At 41.7% G+C, this 22,500-nt stretch overlaps 2 protein-coding genes and 7 non-coding genes across 10 annotated transcripts in view; 6 read left to right on the forward strand and 3 right to left on the reverse strand.

Annotated features, from left to right (window-relative positions):
• bmper (BMP binding endothelial regulator) overlaps nt 1-5,028 on the reverse strand; it is a 22,926-nt gene extending 17,898 nt beyond the window's left edge. Inside the window, exon 1 of the mRNA XM_086079595.1 lies at nt 4,552-5,028. Within this exon, the coding sequence (XP_085935721.1) occupies nt 4,552-4,669 (118 nt within the window). The 5' untranslated portion in view covers nt 4,670-5,028. The remainder of the gene's footprint in view (nt 1-4,551) is intronic.
• Nucleotides 5,029-7,701: 2,673 nt separating this feature from the next.
• The window catches only part of bbs9 (Bardet-Biedl syndrome 9), a 108,188-nt gene continuing 93,389 nt past the window's right edge, over nt 7,702-22,500 (reverse strand). For both annotated transcript variants that reach the window (XM_086079463.1, XM_086079462.1), the window contains one exon: nt 7,702-8,696. In XM_086079463.1, the coding sequence (XP_085935589.1) occupies nt 8,395-8,696 (302 nt within the window). In that variant the 3' untranslated portion in view covers nt 7,702-8,394. The remainder of the gene's footprint in view (nt 8,697-22,500) is intronic.
• trnak-cuu (transfer RNA lysine (anticodon CUU)) lies at nt 12,688-12,760 on the forward strand. The gene has a single exon. It is a non-coding gene; the product is annotated as a tRNA-Lys (tRNA).
• trnak-cuu (transfer RNA lysine (anticodon CUU)) lies at nt 15,204-15,276 on the reverse strand. Its single transcript has one exon. It is a non-coding gene; the product is annotated as a tRNA-Lys (tRNA).
• Nucleotides 15,919-15,991, forward strand: trnak-cuu (transfer RNA lysine (anticodon CUU)). Its single transcript has one exon. It is a non-coding gene; the product is annotated as a tRNA-Lys (tRNA).
• Nucleotides 21,125-21,197, forward strand: trnak-cuu (transfer RNA lysine (anticodon CUU)). Its single transcript has one exon. It is a non-coding gene; the product is annotated as a tRNA-Lys (tRNA).
• Nucleotides 21,499-21,571, forward strand: trnak-cuu (transfer RNA lysine (anticodon CUU)). Its single transcript has one exon. It is a non-coding gene; the product is annotated as a tRNA-Lys (tRNA).
• Nucleotides 21,877-21,949, forward strand: trnak-cuu (transfer RNA lysine (anticodon CUU)). The gene has a single exon. It is a non-coding gene; the product is annotated as a tRNA-Lys (tRNA).
• trnak-cuu (transfer RNA lysine (anticodon CUU)) lies at nt 22,251-22,323 on the forward strand. The gene has a single exon. It is a non-coding gene; the product is annotated as a tRNA-Lys (tRNA).

The following is a 22,500-nucleotide window of genomic DNA, read 5'->3' on the forward strand; positions in this document are numbered from 1 at the left end:
TTATTCTCAGAATTCTCACTTTAAAGTCAAAATTCTGACTTTAAAGTGAAAATTCTTACTTTATTCTCAGAATTCTCACTTTAATCGCAGAATTCTGAGGTTAAAGTCAGAATTGTCACAATTCTGTCCCCATTCAGCATTTTCAGCTTTGCACAAAATGTTTAAATCTAAATATGCCCTGAAACATGAGCTACAACAATTCACTTTGCTAAGTGCTTAGAGCAATTGCCACACACCACAGAAAAACCCGGGTTCAAACCCCGCTTGGTCCACATTTTAGTACATTCGATGGTTTAATACCAACTGACCGGCATCCTTTAAGGGTCTTAAAACATACCTTGTAGCACTTCAAATGAAAAGATTGTTATGTTTGTAAAATGCTGCTTTTCCAATATAAAACACCCCATTTTGTAAACAACATTCCACAATATGAGCAGCGACTCAGTTTAAGCATTCCTCAAATCCTAACCCTTGACATTTAAAAAGTCTTAAGGGTCTTAAAACACAGGAATTCCTCCAGAAATGATTCATTTGATTAACTGTGATACACTTCTTTGCCCCCCCCCCCAAAAAAAACGAATTAAATGTTATTTCCGCAATACAAAATGACACATTTATAAAGAACATTCCGCAGTACGAGAATGTGAGTCACTTTTAGCATTCCACTAAATCCTAAAGAGTGACATTTAAAGGATCTTTAGGGTCTTAAAACACGCGGTGATAAACGTAACCTGAAGCAGGAACGCAGGAAACTTTACGGGCAACGGGAGGCACATGTCCACGTACGAGGAAAACTGCTCGGTCAGGAGCGTAAACTTCCTTCCGAGCGGGGTCACGGCGCCGCAAAAACCGCTTCCTGTCTCCCGCCCCTGATGGCGGCCATGTTGGATGACATCACATTTGTTTCATTCAAGATGAGAGAACGCGCAAGAGGATCCGACAGAAGCTTCCTAGCGCCGGGTCGTCTGCATTTGGGGGCAGACGGCGAACCCGCCGACTCCGCCGCCACTGTTAAACTTTACGACCTTCGAGCCTAATTAAACTGGCATGACTGAGGGAGGGGGGGGGGGGGTCCCCAATGCAAGGGGTGCGGGGGGTCTCCGGGGACACGTCCCCTGCTTTGACCAAATAACTCACTCATTGTTTTGTGCTTGTCTCAGGTAACAAGCTCAAACTTTCCCGTGGAGACTCTTTACCAACATGTTTATGTAGCATACGCACTCGGGGGACACTTCATTAGGTACACCAAGTCATGCAATCCTATCGTAGAAAAGGCGCACTTTTCATTCGTCATTAAGATAACACAACATGTCAAACAGTGCTTGTTGCGTCATACCGACGTTATAATATTGTGACATTTTTAATGCAGATGAATAAATATTCTTGCACAATATTTAAAAGCAATAATTTAGTTGTTATTTATTTTAAGCTATGAATAGTTTTTAAAAAAAAATTATGAATTAGACTCTATTTTAGACTAAAATAGCCCAAAATATTGCTTTAAATTGCAAAAATGAAAGTAAATATATTTTTTAAATATAATGGCAAAATGTTGTTGCTACTATAAACAATTGAAAAGTGCAGCAACCAATAGAAACATTAAATTACATTTGCAGTTTACACGCTGTACTGTGTAACACTCAATTTTTAAGAAGTTGCAATCTCTATAATTCTATTATGGCTCATTTTAATTGATATGTTAAATAGTCTTTCCTTTTTTTTAAGTCAACACCTTGGACAGTGTCTATAAAGACACATACCCCCCCCCCCCCCCCAATTTTCTTCCTTTTTGTTGTTGTTGTTGGCTTTCTGCTTTTGAATCCAATCCGATGCTTGAAAACGTCCACTTTGTCAAGAATCGTAACAAAGAAACACTCAAAGCGTCGCATTCGGAGTGGAAAAATTCCTTTGTTGTGCTCCCAAAGAGTCACCTGACCGTCAAACATCAACGTGAAGGTCAGCGAGACAACTCCAACCTTCACGCCGAGGATAAAAATAAACTTTTTAGGCCACAAATAAACCGATGAGAGATTAGATCAAGGTTAGCAGAGGCGGGAGGCCCAACGGAGCACCTGCTTAGGGTCCTGCCTGCTCTCGGGGACCCCAAGATCAATTAACAGTTTAAAGACACATTTCAGTGAAGCACAAAGTAACATAAAAAAGTGAAATGTTTGGATTGTTGGTTATTTTTTTGCTAAATATTTTGAACATTTTTACATCATTTTAAGGATTGGATTGATGTTTTTAAGCAATTGCTTCATAATGTATTGTAAATGAATAAACTTTACTATTAGTAGGCTTTGACGCCAATTATTTTTCACTTGAACTGTTGCATATAAAAAGAGACACCAATTTAATAAAATGACACAAATTTCTTATGGAAAATAAATAACTACTGTCGTTTTCCTCAGATGATATGATTTTGTTCAAGCCTTAATTCTGATTGGACCCCAAACAAAAGTATTGCTTAAAACATGCACAATAACACAAAATAAAAATATGACTTTGAAAACTACCGTATATATTTTTTAATTTGTTACAAATTTATTTTTTATTTGGGGGGAAAAAATGCAATCATTACTATTACCTTGTCTTTTTAACATTGGAAGGAAATATGAACCGTTCCAAACAGCAGTCAGTGTTAGCGCAAAACTTTCAGGCTCCTGCCAGAAAGCACATAAAATGTCATGAGAAGCCTCCTAGAACATCTGAACTTTAATCGACGTTGCCTTGAATGGAGGCAGGTTTGTGCTGACTACCGTTCAACATGAGTTTGCCTGTGATTGTGATCATTTTGAATGCAGCCACCTCCCAGTTATAAGAGGGTGTGCACACTAACGCAACCACTTTATATCAGTTGTTCATTTTCATTCCCGCTCTCAGAAAGATCGGGTTGCATAGGTCACATTTTTAACGGGAAAAGTTTTCAAATGATTTATTTGGTCTATTATTACTATACAGGGGTGTGTAGACTTGTTATATCTGCCGCATTTTTTATTGGTCCCAAATTGAAATATGAGCCTATTGTTTTCAAACGGTAACCGCTTAATGTAAAACAGCACACATTTGGACATGCAAATCAACAATCAACAATCAATTAATACGCGTTAAATGAGTGATCGATAATCATTACGCCCCCCCCCCCCCAAATCGGTGACCATGTCCCCTCCGAGACCCGCCTCCACCCCCCCATCTGGTGCCGCTTTGGCCTCATTTCCATCTTTGCTCGGAGGAGAAGCCGCCTGCAGGAACTGCGACATCATGTTTAGAATTGGAAGAAAAAAAAACAGGAAAAAAAAAAAAACCAAACATTTTTTCCTGTCGTGTGGAGGTCTGATTTAACGTTTCCAGCTGAGTGGAAAGACGCGGGACATGTTCTGCATCAAACACTTTCATCCTCTCGCTATAATCACACGATGATGATGAAGGCCAACTGGAGACTGAGAGGGGGGGGGGGGACAAACTGCCGGCAGTTGTGGGATGTAACCAAGTACAAATACTTAGTTACATTACTTAAGTAGCTTTTTCAGATGATCTGTACTTTTTTTTTTTCTTCTGTTGTTTTGACTCCTGGCTACTTTGTTTACTTTTTAACTTCTGCAATAACAACAATGACATGCAGTGGATTCAGAGAAGCAAGATATTCCCAGTGGGATTCTTTGATGCTGGTCGCTTCTTGTGCCAGCAGCCTAAAAACAAAACAACAAAACCCATTTTTTTTGTTGCAATGTTCACAACATTAACGAAGCTATGTTGTAACACATTACTTGAATTTATGACACATAAATGTTGATAAAAATCGAATATTTAAGTAAGTAAGTAATCAAAACGTTTTTACTTTTGGTACTATTTAAGTATGTCTCAGGGTCTACTTTGTGCAGGATTTGAATCAATTTTGTTTACCTTAAGTCGGACTGAGTACTTTTGTCAGTTCTCCTTGTTGCTATAAGGATGAAGTCTGTACTTTAAAGAAAAAAATGTGAAAAAAATGTGAATCAGTATTTGTACAAGTCTTTTTTTGAACGAGTAGGATCTGTACTATAAGCAGTTGTAATTTAACTTTAATTTAATTTAAAGTCTGTAGGCTACTTTATTTTATTTTATTTTTTTAAACTGTTATCTAAGTAAAGGAGTTGACTGAAGTTTGTATCACCACATAACATTTTGCCTAAATTAAGAGTTGATGATGACGTCACGTACACATACTCGTACTGTATGTACTTCTAGTACGGAAGCGTGAGTCATTTTACGATAAATAAATAAAAAAGAAATTCAAATGAAAGCGAATCTTTTTTTTTTGCGCTTTTTGGTCGCGTGGCTGCGGGGCAAACACATGACGCCGACAACGAGGAAGAGGAGGAGGAGGGAGCAAAAAAAGCACACACGCGGATTGAAGTTAAAAGAAGCCGTTTAATTACAAGCTTCTTCATCTTCTCGTTGCCAAACGAAGCTCGCCGAGTCAAACCTCGCAAAACTTGGACCGCGGAGCACGCGAGCGCGTCCGCGCGTGCTGCGCCTTTTACGCACGGAGACCCGAAAACGGAATCTCACCTGTGATGAGCGCGTTGGCTGGCACAACCGCCTGGAGCAGAAAGAGAAGAAGAAGAAGAAGAAGAAGAAGAAGCGAGCCGGTGAGGAGCGTGCAGGTGGAGCGGCGGCCGGTCGACATCCTCAACAAACCGACGGAACCTCCCAGTCCGCTTGTGCGCTTTTTAATCCCAAAAATAAGAAGCAAAAATAAGTAAGAGGTCCTCGGGGAGGGAGTGCAGGCGCTTTGGAGCCGGGGTGCAAGCGCATGACGCGGACGAGAAGCCACTTGAAGACCGCTTGAAGTTAGCAGAGGATGGATGGACTTGCTCCTGCTAACAATCCCGGCCAAGCGAACGAGGACTTCCAGGCGGGGAACGTCAATGTGTTCTCTTCGTGGATGCCGGCTGCCGACTGTGCACTTCTAAGGACTGCGCTCTCTCTCTCTCTCTCTCTCTCTCTCTCTCTCTCTCTCTCTCTCTCTCTCTCTCTCTCTCTCTCTCTCTCTCTCTCTCTCTCTCTCTCTCTCTCTCTCTTTCACACACACTCTCTCTCCTCTCACTCGAACACACGCTTTCCTCCTCCTCCTCCTCTTCTTCCTCCTCTTCTGCTTCCTCGAGCCCAGCAGAGGCAGCAAAGTCCAGCGGCACCTACGGAGAGCCGGCTGGACATTTATTCCACATCGTACACAGACGTACAAGTACAAGTACTAGTGGCCATTTTGGTGATTCGAGGACAATTGTGGAACAGATGTTTTTAGGCCTAGTGTTGCTAGTGCAGCTTAATAGTTTAATAGTAAGATTTAATTGTGTAGTAGGCCAAAGATTGGTAGTAGTAACAAAAAAAAAAAAAAAACTACAGCTAACTCCATTAAATGGAGCACAAAACTTTCTGCCTCAAAACTATAATTAATTAAAAAAAAGAAAAAGTATTTGGGGCACCCGGAACCAATGTTTGGCTACTTTTGCGTTTCCGCACGGACATTTGTTCCTAACGGACCATGTGTGACTTCCTTCCGAAGGAGCCATTATCAAAAATTGGTAAGATGAAGATTTTATGGAAGCAGAGACATGACGAGTGTCGACTCAGTGTAATCAATGAAATAATCAATAGTATAATAATAAATAGGGAAATATCAGCAATATCGTGGTATCGCAATATTAAAACTGCCACAATATCGTCGTCATGTCACGATAATAAAAGCACCTGTTAAAAAAGGCCAGGTTGATTTCCATTTGAGCAGTTCCAGCATCCTCTAGTGGTTAGTTTATTAGTGCAGTTTAATTTTAATTAGGCATGCTTTGGCCACCGACGTAAATGTAACATGTTTGAGTTCCCCCATAAATTGACTTAATTCACAATGTGTGCGTACATTAGCAAGTGCCTCAAGTGTTATTTGTAATTTTAGGTTGTTTATGTGCATCAAGGTCGATGTTAGCGGTAACATTTGAACTGTACGTATAATTATGATCTGAGCTAATTAGAATTCTATAGACGAAGCATTTAAAATAAAATGACTGATCAAGACTGTCTGTTTGTCACTTATTTTTTTTACAATATTGTTGAATTTTTATACAGTATTGTGAGCTTTTTTTCTTTCTATCACCCCCTCCCCTATATTATAATAATAAATAATAATATAATACATAATATATAGTATTTATTTTGTGAGTTATTCATTTAACCCCAACACTTTTTGACCCAATTTGGGTTATTTTTGAGCCAACTGCTTTTAGATTGTTGCCAGTATGTCTGCGTGTGAGCGCCTGGGTGTGAGTTGTGGCCAACAGCAGCTGCTTGTGAGTGTTTGCATCATTTGTCAGTAAATGCATTGAAAATGGTGGCTCCCCTTGCCCACATGTGATGACATTACAGCAACTGCAAATAGGAAATTCATCAAAATGTGTGGATGGAGGGATGATGGGGAAGAGGTTGTAAGAGGGCTACTTGGTGGTGGTGGGTCCACTGGGAATCGACCCCAAACCTTACAGTCTACTTCCAAATGTCCTGCAACTGTTAGCAGATAAGCGCTAGATAAGAGCTAAATGCTAACAGAGCGTAACTAAGCGCTAGCAGATGAAGCCGCTCTTTTTTGCCTTCTTGTGGCATAAACAGAAAATGAAAAGAAGGAGAAAGTGACGAGAGACGACATTTCCTGCCGGCAGACAGACGTGGGTGCCGGGTCGGAGCCCCTGCCGGCCCCGAGGTTAATGCCCCCTGCAGCCGACCGGTCTGGCCCTCAAAGACCCTGTGTGTGTGAGATTGGGTGAGGGGGTGGTGGATGGGTTTTGGGGTTGGGGGGGGGGGGGGGTCCAGCTGTCTCAACCACACGAGGAGCTTGTTTCTGTCTGGACTTATACCTGCATCTCCAACACAAGGAGATAAATTTAGCGCAGTAAAACTCCCCTGCAGCACGGTTATGGTACTGCGTGCACACACAAACAACAAAAACTGGGGGAAAAAGGGAGAGAAAACAAAAAAACTAAAGTAAAAATAAATAAGTAGTAAATAAAGTAAAATTATGGACATAATATAAAAAAAAAGTGAGGTAGAAAAAGTATGAAAAAAAACCTGGAAAAAATGAAAACAGATGAAAAGAGCGAAAAGACAAATAAAAATGAAAAGGTTTTTTACTATGAGAAAAAATGCATGGACATATTTAAAGTACAAAAAATAAGAAGAAAATATTACAAAAGAAAAACTAAGACAAAAATTTAAATATGTAAAAGGAGTAAGGAATAAGTGTGTGTGTGTGTGTGCGTGTGTTTGTTATTTCCACCTTGAAGTTGACATTGGACTTCCAACCTGCAGCACAGCACACTTATTAAAGGGTAGGTAAAAAAGAAAGAAAAAGTAAATCAGGATGAAAAATTCTTCAACAAGAGAAGGAAAAATAAATCAATAAAATGAAATAAAAAATAATTAAAAATAGTATGAGAGGATGAAGAAAAAATGACAGTAAGGGCAATAGTTAAAGTTCATTCAAATTTAAAAAGGGAAAACTATTTAAAGATCAAAATAAGTAAAAATCTGATAATGAAACAGAGAGAAAAACAAATAGCACAAAGTTAAAAAAAAACAACCAAAAAACCCAAAAGATTAGAAAACAATAAATAAATACAATACTTTTTTTTTGAGAGCAGAAGAAAATGGAAAACTATAGATAGAAACAAATTATCAATCATCATTGTCACAAATGACTTTTATTCTGTTTTGTAACTAATGAACTTTTCTTCGTTTCTATCTACAAGGACATAGAAAACGCCAAAGTTACAAAGTGGGAACGGAGACGAGCTTCAAATCCAGAGTCCCTACTGCAAATTGTGGCAAAAACTGCTCATGCCAAACTTTCGCCTCAAGCAACACAAAACAGTCCTCAAAATCCCGACAACAGAAGAAAAAAAAATCATGACAAGCATATTTTATTTTTGGCTTTCATTTCGTATTCTTGTCATGATAACAATAAATTAAATCAAAAAACGTATTCTTTACTTGTTTCTTTCCAACATGTCGGCGCTCACTCACCAAGCAGACAACATTCATGCTAACATGCTAGCTGACAAACGCAACCATGTTGCCACGGTTACCAACTTCTATTCACTAGTATCGCTGGAAAATAAAGTTTTTCACGCTGAAAGGTTTCAACAGTGACGCTTTTTGTTGGTCAAAGGTTTTGTCAACATAAGAGAATCTTTGTGATAAAGGCTAATCAGTTTCAGTTGTTTAAAGTACATTGTGTATGTCAGGGATGCGCAACTGACGGCCTGCGGCCAGCCCCTTGATTCATCAAAAAAAAAAAAATACGGCCTCACCGAGTGGATCAGGGTTCAAACCTCTTACTCAGCTCTGTGTGTACGATTTTGGCCATCAGGCCTCTCCAGCCTCAGGATTCTTTTTCTTCTCTTTGACTTTCCCGGCAGACGACTTTTTGGACACTTTTTTGTCTCCTGCTTCTTTGCTGGCCTCCTTTTCCCGCTCCTTTTTCTCCTTGGGGGACGCCGCCGAAGATGACGACTCCTTCTTGGCTTCCTCCTTGGCCTCCCTGCTCGGCTCCTTCCTGGTGTCCTTCCTCTCCTTGGACGACTCCTTCTTCTTCACCTCGCCCGCCGCTCCCTCCTCCTCTCTCACGGCGCCCTCTGTTGGCTCGCTGGGGACTTTCTTGTCTTTATCTGAATGACAGCGACATCGTTAGCATACACCCGCGGGAGAGACTTTTCCTGGTAAAAGGATTCAACACGTTTTTTATCATCTGCAAGAATGTGGGCGTGTCAACACCCGCTCGTGTACAATGAAAACTTAACTGGGTCAAGGATGGACCCTTGCGGGACTCCGCACCGGATAGGAGGCCACATTAACACAGACAGTCAAAATTATATTTCCTATGTGAAAATGCTTTTACAAGGGCCGCACTTTTTTTGCTTCTCCATTATGTTAATATCGGGTGGCCACACGACCTCGTTTGTTATGAGAACTCAGACGGGTGCTGGGAATGCTAACGAGCCGTTTGTCGCGCCTCAGACGGGCCGTCGCAGCGGCACTCAGATGGGATTAGCTTTGACTTTTGTTGTCACACGCACACACTCTTTAGCATGCAGACAAATTGAGCGACAACAGCACCTGTTGCATTACAAAGCACCGCCACTTAACTGCAGGACCCCCAACCACCATCTCCCTCTCCACCCCTCCCGGGGCCTGTCAAAGACACATGTTCACACACACACACATAGAGTACACACACGAGCAGCAGCTTGGATTGGCTGCGTGATAAGATGATAAGAGGATGCTTGTCTGACTACAATGAGACCCTCTTCTTATCTCCATGAGAACATTTACAGACCACAGACTGATGTCTCCCTCACCCTTTGTGTGTGTGTGTGTGATTTAGAAAAATCATGTAATTGTCCTTTTTGTCCTTAATATTGTGATTGTGATTCAATATGTAATTCTTTTTTCAAGGTCTTTCACGTAGGCTATTTATTACATAAATATATATTTTTTGCAGGGTTTTATTCAAACCCATTTGTCAGCATAATGTCAGCAGTTTAGCAACAAGCGGGACACTCTTAATCTCAGGGTTGTGGGTTCGAGCCCCATGTTGGGCGGTAGCTTTTTAATTTATGTGAGCAGTGGTAGCCTACTGGTCATAATGTGAATGACAGTATGTACTGTAGTATTCATGTGTGTCTCCAAGGCTTAGTAAATGACTGCTGATGATTTCAGTGTGAATGATCCTTGTGAGTGTTCACATTTTGCTTATGTGTGTGTTCACATTAGCGGATTTTTTTGTCTAAATTTTTATTATTATTTTTGTGTGTGGTTTTTTTCTCCTTTTTTTTGTTGCTATAAAAAATACAGAAAAAAACCCAAACAAAAAACACACACATAATAATAATAATAATACTAACAAAATTGAGGCCAAAAAAATCTGCTTATTTGACAAAAACAAAAAAAATCCAGAAAAAAACAGAAAAAAAAATCCCCACAAATAATTAATAATAATAAAAAAGAAAATTGAGACAAAAAAATCTGCTAATGTCAATGTGGGCCACATTTCAGCTGTTTATTGAATGGGAAACAGTCTATGACACAAATACAAAATGTGAACACTCACAAGGAGCATTCATTCTGAAATAATCGGCAGTCACCTACTAGGCCTATCCAATGAAAAATTGCTCCATATTTTCTCCATTTTGAGTGGCGGCAAATGTGAAGTTCGCTTGCAACACAGCAAAAAATCGATCAAGCGACTAAAAAAAACTACTAAGTTGTGGCGCTTGTAAATCAAGGTACTATTGTATTTATTTTTTATTTTTGGGTTGTAAAATCAAACCTTTTCTATCTGTCATGTTCTGTTCTCCCACTATCAACACACCCCACTACACACCGAAATACACACTACAGCCCAGATTCCATCAGCCCAGAATCCCAAAACACACACACACACGTCCACTGTGTGTCGTGGATGTTCGCTGCGGGCAGTCTGTGCGTCCGCCTGTATTTTGACGACGGCTGCGTGCAGTTGAATGCAGCGCCGCTAACAGGCCCGAGCGAGCGGAACGTGCGGGCTTTGAACATGCCGCAGATAATCCACGGATTCTCATCGCATACGCAACACGACTTTTGTCGCCGCGTTTTTCATTTTTCTTTTTTTTTTTGTCTTGTGGTGGTGGCGACAAAAAGTCAACGGCGACAAGAAACTTTGCATTGTAGTCGACTCAATCTGTTCATCGCAAGTTGAGGGCGAAATGTGGACAAAAAAACTGCAAGAATAGCAATGCTAAGCTAACGTTAGCATTGCAAACAAGCTAATATTAGCCACAGCTGCTACACTGGTAGCATGACTTATTTGTAATGGATTGTTATAACACTAAGTGTTATTTGATCTCTTTATATTGTGGATTATGACCGCTTAAAAATCTATGAAACAGCGAGGGCGCAAATGATAAACCACCGTATAGCGCGGTTTTACTGTAATGACCCCCCCAAAAAATGTTTCCCTCATAGAGCGAAAGTAGCCACCAAATATGACTAAAACATTCACACACAAACACCCACACATCTATATATGTATCTCCATTCAGAAGACATAATTATGATACAATAAGCAGCTGACGCGCAGGACAAGAAGCTCTCAGTGTTTCTTCTTGTTAGTGAAAATGAAACACCTCGGCCGCTCATTTGTGGGAAGCACGTTCTAATAAACGTATTCCCATGATGCCGGCGAATGGAGCGACATTCGGCTGGATTTCCTGACACGCCGATCGCGTCTGAAGAAGCCGACTTAGCGCCTTCGTGTCGCAAAGGAGAAGAAAAAAAAACATTTAGTCTACAGACGTCCTCTTTGTCGCTTGCTGCCATTTTGCTTTACAACATCAATGTTTGCGGACGTTTGTGAGGGCTCCCGGGAGAAAAACGTGGTTGACGGTCGGTCATGCAGGTGCTCAGAACGTTTTCCCAGCTATGGACTTTGTGTTTTTGATGTTAGTTTTAGCTATTAGCTTCCCGTCATAGCTCATATTTCCATGTGTTTCTTTCACTGCAAACAAACTCAAGCGCGCGTTGGTCTTGAAGGGGCCACAAAAATGGAATTCTTTGCCAATGTGATGATGGCATCAAGAAAGTGTCAAATGAGAAGAACAACTTTGTGGTTTATTTAGGTTCAGTGTTGGGAAAGTTGCTTGCAAAATGTCATTTGTTTAAAAATAACAAAGTCATTGGTCTCGTGATTTCGTGAAGCGGAATTCTCAAGTATGACAATTTACACCTTGTCGCCTCAATCCAGCACATAAAGGAAGGCTTTGACAAGCAGTGTGAAAAGGGTTAGGGGTGGCAAGCCCGGCTAGCTCAGTCGGTAGAGCGTAAGACTCTTAATCTCAGGGTCGTGGGTTCGAGCACCACGTTGGGTGAGTACATTTCAGGATGCTTTAGTAGATACTGATTTTACTTGGCAGTAGAAGTTGTGGAGTGCCTTTTGTTCTCTTTCATTCCCACAAACATGAGAAAAGAACACACCATAACAGACAGTTTGGCTTTTTATAATTCCTTTCAACAATTGCTACAATTGAAACGACCTCCAAAGCCAGCAAATTGCCACCTTCATCCAACTATTCCAGGTTAGTAAAATTTTGCACTTTCATTCATCCGCAGAAAAAATGCCTTTAATAAGCAGTGCGAAAAAAAATTGCAGAGATACTTCAGTTGTTAGCATGCTTTACCCTAGCACAGAGTTCACCAATTCCGGTCCCCGAGGTCCGCAGCCCTGCAGCTTTGAGATTTTTACGCCCACGAGCACACCTGATTCATATAATCAGCTCAACAGCATGCTTGATAACGACCCTGATCTTTAGTATTAGGTGTATTGGCAGGCGGAAACATCTCAAACCTGCAGGACTCCGGACCTCGAGGACCAGAATTGGCGAACCCTGCCCTCGCATCTTATTGGATAGTAGATGAGCTGGGACCACTTTGATGCCCCCCCGATTCCAAAATGGCACCTTTCCCACAAACATGGGAAAAGAACATCCTGTGTCCGTTTTCCATTACTCTACTTTCACGCATTTGCCGTCTGCATCTGATGCTATCTCAAAAGCAGCAAAATGACTACCTTTAGCTCGTCCGCACCGGCAGAGCTTTGATACAATTGACAAAACTTCAGCAGCAGCCCGGCTAGCTCAGTCGGTAGAGCATGAGACTCTTAATCTCAGGGTCGTGGGTTCGAGCCCCACGTTGGGCGAGTGCATTTTTGAACACTTTAAAAAGTAAACCAATGGTAGCTTAGCATTTGGATGAATGTTGGTCGAAAGCATCTTAGATTGAACAAATCCTCGTCAATCCATTTCCACATGTTGCTCTTTTTAAGTGTACCCATCTAAGTTTTAAAATCATAAATATGTGAGCATGTAACGTAAAACAAGTGTAGTCGTGTTGGAACACAGACGCACAAAGAGCGAGCGAGCGACACCGAAGACCACAACTTCAATGCTCGCTCGCCCGCTCGCTCGCTGGGTGTGGTTTAGTGGGCGGATTCATTCCCGTGGTCGTCCGGGATATTTTCTCTCTGGACAGAAACGCCCTGCTCGCACCAACACACACACACACACACAATATGCAGACAACTGTACGGTGGTCTGCTCAAAAAGTGTTTTCGATTACCATAAAATGGTGCAAAGTGTTTCATGTCTGGTGGTACACAATGCGCACTCACACACACACACACACACACGCCTCCATCAACTTCCTCATGCGCTCTGAACTCTGTCTAAATACAGTCGGCCACATCAGAGACGACGTTTACAACGCTGACTGACACACACACGCACACATACAAAGTGCATTAGCAGCTGTACATACAGTGTTACATATGTCAGCTTGCTTACTAAAAATTAACACGCACACGCACACGCACGTACGCTGCTTAAACGTAGTGTGTACCGCGTAAACCCGCTACCCTGAAATCCAAACCTCTTTCCCCATGTGATAAAAAAAAAAAAAAAGAGAGGGGCTCGAGTCTCGCGCGTTACTGGCTGAGCTAGCCAGGAAAGCTAAAATTAGCATTTAGCTCTGGTCATAAATACGACATCATTACCAGCAGTCTGCGGTCAGCCAATTAGATCCATTTCGGTCAATTGTCATTAGCCAACCAAAATGCTTTCTTTCAATTGTCGTCAAAAAAAAGGCGTTAGCCACAACAGGGCGGAAGCTGGACGGCGGCCATCTTGTACTACTGTATAAACTATACGTACAGATTAGACATATATAGCTCGTAGGCTCTTAGTATATAAATCATGCTCTTTCTATTAAGTACCGTCTCAAACGTTCTCCAATTTTGATGCTGTATATGTATAGGATCGTATGCCGAGAAACTTTTTTGGGGAGTGGTAATATGGCGGCCTCGCGGCATCAAAGCGAGGCAACTTCCTGTGCAAAGGTAAAGCTAAATTAAATACAGTATATTTCAAATGTTGTACTTTTAGTAATTTTTGCATGACCAAATATACATTGCAATGCATTGCACATATTTTTTTAAATTAAATTTCCAATAAAGAGTTTAAAAAAAAAATACATTAGGGAACAATAGTCTGTGTGTGTGTGTGGAAAGGAAGCGGAAAGGGGGGGCTAAAGAAAGGAGGCAAAGAGAGAGAAAAAGGGGATTTTTTATTTAATTTTTAACTCTCCAACGTCAGTTAAGGGCCGAGAGATGCAATTATAATAAGCTATATTGTATTTAAAATAGGCAATTTTTAAAATGGCCTCCTAACGATGCATACCTTTCAAAGCGTGTGGACAACGCCACCTTGTGGTGTAACCTGTTTGTATTCCCTTATTCTTATATGTATCAGATTCGCACAATAACAATTGCATTTGTGAACATCTTTTACATATGCAGATAAAACTATAATTCAAATATTGAGGAACGTTTGATGTAGGAGGTCACATATTTTCTTTATGTTTGAATTGAAGTTTGGCCCACAAATAACAAAAACAATACTGTAATTAAGTACTGTCGAACATCTATGAACACAGTATCAAACCACAGCGTGTACTTCCAACTCTTTAATGGATTGATGTAGGTTGTTTGTTGAATTAAAATAAAATGTATTTTTAAAAAAAAATATTTATTTAATTAGCTTTACCTTTTCACAGGAAGTCGCATCGCTTCGATGCCGCGAGGCCGCCATATGGCGAACGACAATGGAAAGAAAGCAGTTTGATTGGCTAATGACAATGGATGGAAATGGATCTAATTGGCTGACGTAGACGAGCCGGGCTTGTGAGCAGAAGGTGACACAGACACACAGCTATACACATGATACTGCTGCGATGAGGTGAAAGGTCACTGTGTGTGTGTGTGTGTGTATGCGCATGTTTTTGTGTGTAAAAGATTGTAAACACAGCACAAAGTCTCCACTGTGTCCACTATTAAGATTCTTCCCACATACTGCATTTCTTTCTTTGCTACTTTCACTTCAACTTCACTTGACCACGCCGCTGTTGTCATGGACACGAGCGAAGTAGACACACACATGCGCACGTTCACTTAAATGCAAGCACAACCACACACAGTCTGTAAAATGATATAAAGTTGGTGCAAAAAGAGAAAGTTAAGCTACACGCTCATAATGCAAGCGAGGCAGAATGTTCCGCGTCAAGCTAACAAACAGCGGGCAAAACACAAACGCCCAACGTGGGGCTCGAACCCACGACCCTGAGATTAAGAGTCTCATGCTCTACCGACTGAGCTAGCCGGGCTCTTGCAAGCTTCTCCGACTGACAGTAAATGTGGACGTACGGTCACTACGTCTACCGGATGAAGAAGAAAACATTCTCCCCGTTTAAAGAGCAGCGCTCACTTAATGATGCGACTGTCGCTTTAAGAGTGTTCCTGTGTATTGTGATGCTGCTCATTTGAAGACTTTACTGTCACTGAGGCACGCTACCATTTAAAACTCCAGCTATTGTTAGTTTAGTAGTTCCTGTTACACAATTTATCTCAGCACTCCCAAACCCTGGCAGGGTTTAGGTCATAAATCAAATACATGCTGGCATTCACATGCTGGCATTCCGCACGCATACACACACACACACACATATGTACACAGTACTCTCAATGAATACTGCACACACACACACGGTCACATCCAAGCATGCATTCACCTGCAAAGCAATGCACTGAAAGTATGCATATGTCTATGAATGAGAACAAAGAAACAGGAAGTAGCCCAAAGGCTATAACGCTATTTAGCTAACCGTAACTATAGTGTGTGTGCATGTGTATTGAAACAATAGTTTTTGTTGCGCTGCATAAGAAAGAAAGTTGTTTTTAAGTCTGTAAGTGTATGATGAAGATGAACTGACGCTTGAGATGGAGCATATTCCAGCAACTAACAACTGGCCCGGCTAGCTCAGTCGGTAGAGCATGAGACTCTTAATCTCAGGGTCGTGGGTTCGAGCCCCACGTTGGGCGGTTGCATTTTAAGGCTGTCAATAATCACGAGGTTTCTTGCCATTTTTAGTTATGCTTGACAGAAGAGAAGAGATACAAAAAAATAATAATAATTTGTGAAATATTTTTGATATTAATTGATATTTTGCAATGACAGAGTGGACATGATAATGTTGTTAATTACTCTGAAACATAAGGGAAAAAAAAGAAAAGAAGCGATACACAATTGAGTGTTTTAAGTCTTGCCTTAAGATCCACATTTATTCCTTGAATTTTAGTTCAGCGTGAATTGTGTGGTCCTCGGGTCTTTTAGTGTTTAAAAAAAAAATGTATTTATTGTTTATTTTACATTTTTTATTTTAGTATTTTACTGATTGTTTCTTATTTTTTTGCGTTTTACTAGATTTTATGTGTGCGGATCTCAATGCAGCACTTTGTAAATGCTTGTTTATAAAATGTGCTATACAAATAAAGTGGATTGGATTGGATTAGACACAATTGACCTTTCAGACAATGAAAAACAGCTACTGCCATCTTTCTGCTCTGAAAAAAAAAAAAAGAAGCCGGCTGAAGTTGCTCCTTACAGTTCTTACTGATATTGCCCTAACTGACATGCTCACTGTTGGCATGATCGTTACTAACATGTTCTCACTGACACGGTCCGATTGGGCCGAGACAGCAAAGCAGACACAAACACGGAAGCGCATAGGGGGTCCGAGACAAAGAGGTCTCCAGGTACATGAGGCGGTCATGGGAGAGCAACTGAACTTAAATCGGACCACAGTAACACACTCACGCGTGTGTATTTGTGTGTGAGCTCCAGCTGAATGCGTTCTTTATCGTGCCTCGCGGTGCTCTGACGACAAGGACCCGTTTGGATCTCTCGCTGGCTGTAGAAAGGAAAGCAGCGTCATTTTGCTAATGTGGAAAAATGAAAAATGCACTTGGGATGCTGCTAATGATCATCAGGAAAGTCTGCCGTGATGATTAGAGGCCCACTGGCTTTGCGTAAGTGATGTGTGGGAGCTCACTGGACAAACTTCCCGCTTGAAAATAAGGCACAACATAAATCGTCATCACGATGGGAATTTGCTCGAGTTTGGGAAGAATCAAAGTGTGACTAGTTGTCTGCGTAATCTAATATGTGCAATAGGGCGAATGGTGTAAAATTAAGTTTTTAATGTCTTGTGTACAAATAGTTGTGTGTCTACTCTGGAGTGCATGCCTACCCATCAAATGTGAAATTAAAGCAGAACAAAGCAGCATTTGGCTTTTGTTGATTATGGCGGCACCTTTGGACAAAAGCTGTATTGTTTCCCCTTGAATTTCCCTTGAAAGAACCACATTTCCCATGAGGCCAAGCGCATATCATCGTGAAATCCGGACGTCCAAGGCGTCCGCAGTTGGACTGTATTACATTGTTTCCAGTGGCTATTTTATCATCTTACCTTTTTTATTGTACACACACACGGCTGCGCTCGTCCCATCCCTCCCCCGTAAACAAGAAAGAACACAACTTTTGAGTGTTGCCTGGCCGGTTGGGTCAGTGTGGAAAGGCAAATTTTCCAATAGCTAACATTAGCATAATTATTTTTTATTTGAGCATGGAAAGCTATCTTCTAAAAATAAATAAAATATGTCACGTCCCCCATTCGTTTCCCATTTGCTCCAAAGACGGAAGCCAATTTTAATCTCGACGCAAGATTACTGCTTTCCTGGCAGAAGCTGCAAAACAACTGACAAGTTTTGTCCGAGGAGACAAAAAAGAAAAAGGGAAGCTACCCGGATAAAAGGTCAGTCAAGGATCAAAATTGGTCCGGCTTTCACGAGCTCAAAAATGACGCAATGAATTTGTCATCAGGGGAAATGTGGTCTTCCTTCAGCCATAACAGTACTGCTTTTGTCCGTATGGCGCCACTATAATCAACACAAACAGAAAGTTCCTTAGTGTTGCTTTAAGCGTGCCAAAAATCATTTTAAAAATTGCCAACAAAATAAAGTGAATCTTAAAAATTTTCGTTAAGTCGGCATAGCTAGCAAGCCAGCTGCTAAATGCAATTGACTCGGATAAAAGCAGATGTGGTTGAAGGGGCTTCAGTTTTTTATCTAGAGTGGGGAACTCTTGGTGGGGTCCACGTGTGTCAATAGACCCGAGTTTAGTCATGCCCCCCCCACCCCCAAAAAAATCCAGAATCCTTATGAGATCAAAAACAGTTTAATGCTATCTGTCCACAATTGAGTGCTACATAGTTTTCAGTATGCTTTTGTTTTCAGCAATTCCCTTCAAACATGTATAATGTATTTAGATTTTTTTTCATTTTATAGGCTCTTTAAATGTATTTAACCCTTCTGTTGTTGCGGGTCCAAAAAAAAAATAATTTTGTCTGCTGACCTTTGTTTTGTGTGTGTTTAAAAAAATTTTTTTTTTTAAAACATTGCATTGCGTTATGTGATATTTTTTGACGATTGAACATTACAACGGGTCACATTGACCCATGAACATTGTTGAGAAACAAATACAACAGAGGGGCTATGGTGTATCGGATAGGTGAAGTAAAAAAAAAAAACTGTCGCATTACATTTTCGTATTTCTATATTTTCACTCATCACTGGTGGGTCTGTAAATATAACCTCCGCAGTAAACAGGAGCGCCCTGTATATTCGTTAAACGTCGGCTGAAATGAAGTTTGCCTGGCAGAGTGCGCACATGGCGGGGCGGCGGATGGTCAGACAGCGAGAGGAAGTGCGTACATTCCAGTCTAATCCTGATAGGGCGCAGCGGGCCGAGATACAAGAACACGTCGGCCGGGGCACAAAACACACGGGCGAGCGTTGACACTTTTGGCAGCGACGCTTATTTATGAGTAGCCGCTTTAAGCTTGTTTGCACGTCCGCTCGCGTGAAAGGATGCGAGCGCTTAGCGCGCACACGTGTGGCCCGAAGAATACGCGGCGTTATGATTTCAAAGACACATCCTATGAAGTGTGTGCGTGCGTTTGCTCGATGGGAACAAAGGCAGCAGTGTGTCCCGCAGAGAGCGAGAGTGGGCGAGACACATCCAGAGTATATTACTTATTTATCTAACTTAGAACTGTTTTATCCCACGTGCCATAAATCTAACAGACTCTCTGCCCTGCGCACACACACACACACATCTGTAACATGTTAGCTATTGTGTTTAACACACTAGCATTCAGAGTTTTTCCCAACGGCTGACAATAAATCATTAAAAGTCGCATATAAGTCTTGTCAGGCCTATCAGATTACATTGTGTCTTGTAAAAAAAAAAATAGATCATATGTTTCTATAATATGTGCTGCTGTCACCACAATTTCCTGCAACAATGTCATAAATTACAAAATAAGAGTGTTCCTCCCCCGTATATCACGATTCCTCGTTCACACCTCTGCCATACTGCAGATTTTGAAGCAATCGTTTTTCAGGCAAGTCCGAATTTGAAGTTGCATGCCTTTTATTGTAGTACCATGTTGTGCCACAGCACTGAGCTTTACTGGAAAAGTTGAAGCGTAATTAACAGCAAGAAGAAGAGGTAGATAAGGTAGCCAACTAAACTCCAACAGCTGTTGAGAGAGAATGCATGCCTGTGAAAATTGTTGTATACTCGGTTTGTATGGGTTGTTGCTGTATGTGTAAGTAGCAGTTGTTTAAAGGGTCAGAATTAACACATCTATGCTAACTGCTGTTAGCTCATCAATAGCACTGGTATAGTATATTAGCATTAAGCTAGAGGACTTGGGTTGAACATTTTAGTGTTTCAACATGCAACCATGTTTAATTCTCTTTTGTTCTCAAGCAATCCAGCAGTTTTTTTTAAAAATCCATATCAGAAGGCGGCCATTTTGTCACTTGTTGTCGAGTGAATATGACATCACAGTTGCTCAGGTCTCAGGTGACAACTAATCACAGATCCGTTTCAGAAAACAAGTGAGCTGTGATTGGTCGCTGCCTGAGCCCTAATTAACTGGGATGTCATCTTCAGTCGACAGCAAGTGGCAAAATGGCCGCCCGCTGAGATGGATAAAAATGGCTGAATTTTGCTGCATAACTCAAATTGCACAAATATAAAATAAATCAGAATGTCATGTTGACATCCCTTGCAAATGTCAATTTTACAGTAAACTTTAAGTGGGAGTGTCAAATACTGAAAACAGCTTGAAGCAAGCGCACTTGGCCTCTTATTTGTGCAAATCCGTGATAGTCTCACTATCATGGATTTACACCTATTGCAGTGGGCCTGGAACGTATCCCCCCGCGATAAACACGGCTTCACTCTAATAATAACAGACTGTAAAATTGCTGTCCAAATGCTAAACATTGTTGTAATAACTTGGTCTAATTTAATCATCTATCTGTCATTTAAGAATCCAAGTTCAATTTCCTATGTGTATGTGCACATCGCTGAGTTTTCCAGTGTCCACTTGAAGGTGTTTGCCGAAGCAAAAAGCAGCTGCTCAAACACATTCACAGGAGGAGGATTCGAGCTTCATTTCTCTCCGGACTCTTTCCTACTTTCTTTCCCGCTGCACCGTTCACACGCTTTGCGAAGACGAGCGACGAGCACGCGCGTGTTTTCGCACTCTTTCAGACAGATTACTTCCTGTTCTACTCGTTGTTACACTTCCTTCCTTCCTGTAAGTGGGCCAGAACCTTTTCTCTGTTTGCGTCCTGCAGCAAAGTCATCACAATGGGTGAAAAATGGCTCATTGTAATAATAACTACACTTTACAAAGATACATCTTATGTGTACAGTGAACGGCCAGATATTTCAAGCCTCACGTTGGGCAATTAACTTTTGGGAAACATTAGTGGGTACTAAAGACATAATCAGGTAAGTTCCAGGAGCCCCTCTCACAATATGGCGTGCTCCCAGATCAGAGTTGCCACTTTTGACAGGTGATGTGAAAACACTCCTGAGAAATCAGTCTACTCTTAATCTCAGGGTCGTGGGTTCGAGCGCCACGTTGGGCGGATGGCTGTTGGCATTTGCTTTGCTGCCAGTTACTACCTCAAAAGCTGGAAGAAAAAATGGACTGCCTTTGTTATTTACAATTTGTGTTGGTACCTCTCACAATACGGGGTGCTCCCCAATCGGAGTTGCCACTTTTGACAGGTGATGTGAAGAGATTCCGAAGAGCCCGGCTAGGTCAGTCGGTAGAGCATGAGACTCTTAATCTCAGGGTCGTGGGTTCGAGCCCCACGTTGGGCGGATGCCTTTTGGGAAACTTAAGTGGGTACAAGAGACTACATAATCACGTAAATTCCAGGATGCCCTCCAACAACCACCGGAGAAGAGACTGTAGCAGACAATCAGACTTCACAACAGTGTTCTATCTTTCCGCTGTCCCATTTCACACATTCGCTTAGCTGCCTGTTATTACCTCCAAAGCTGGAAGAAAAAATGGGCTCCCTATGTTATTTACATTTTGTGTTGGTACCTCTCGACAATACGGGGTGCTCCCCGATCGGAGTTGCCACTTTTGACAGGTGATGTAACAAATCTCCTGAGAGCCTGGCTAGCTCAGTCGGTAGAGCATGAGACTCTTAATCTCAGGGTCGTGGGTTCGAGCCCCACGTTGGGCGGATGCCTTTTGGGAAACATTAGTGGGTACTACAGACGACATAATCTGGTAAATTCCAGGATGCCCTACCAACAACCACCGTAGAAGAGACTGTAGCAGACAATCAGACTTCACAACAGTGTTCTGTCATTCTGCTGTACCCTTTTACACATTTGCTTTGCCGCCACAGTTACTACCTCCAAAATTGGAAGAAAAAATGTGGCTGCCTTCGTTACTTACATTCTGTGTTGGTACCTCTCGACAATACGGGGTGCTCCCCGATCGGAGTTGCCACTTTTGACAGGTGATGTAACAAACGTCCTGAGAGCCCGGCTAGCTCAGTCGGTAGAGCATGAGACTCTTAATCTCAGGGTCGTGGGTTCGAGCCCCACGTTGGGCGAATCCCTTTTGGGAAACTTAAGTGGGTACAAGAGACTACATAATCACGTAAATTCCAGGATGCCCTCCAACAACCACCGGAGAAGAGACTGTAGCAGACAGTCAGACTTCACAACAGTGTTCTATCTTTCCGCTGTCCCATTTCACACATTCGCTTAGCCGCCAGTTACTACCTCCAAAGCTGGAAGAAAAAATGGGCTCCCTATGTTATTTACATTTTGTGTTGGTACCTCTCGACAATACGGGGTGCTCCCCGATCGGAGTTGCCACTTTTGACAGGTGATGTAACAAACCTCCTAAGAGCCCGGCTAGCTCAGTCGGTAGAGCATGAGACTCTTAATCTCAGGGTCGTGGGTTCGAGCCCCACGTTGGGCGAATCCCTTTTGGGAAACTTAAGTGGGTACAAGAGACTACATAATCACGTAAATTCCAGGATGCCCTCCAACAACCACCGGAGAAGAGACTGTAGCAGACAATCAGACTTCACAACAGTGTTCTATCTTTCCGCTGTCCCATCTCACACATTCGCTTAGCCGCCAGTTACTACTTCCA

This window comes from Leptonotus elevatus, chromosome 6, assembly GCF_054856555.1.
Source record: "Leptonotus elevatus isolate MCC_2025b chromosome 6, RoL_Lele_1.0, whole genome shotgun sequence".
NCBI lineage: Eukaryota > Metazoa > Chordata > Actinopteri > Syngnathiformes > Syngnathidae > Leptonotus > Leptonotus elevatus.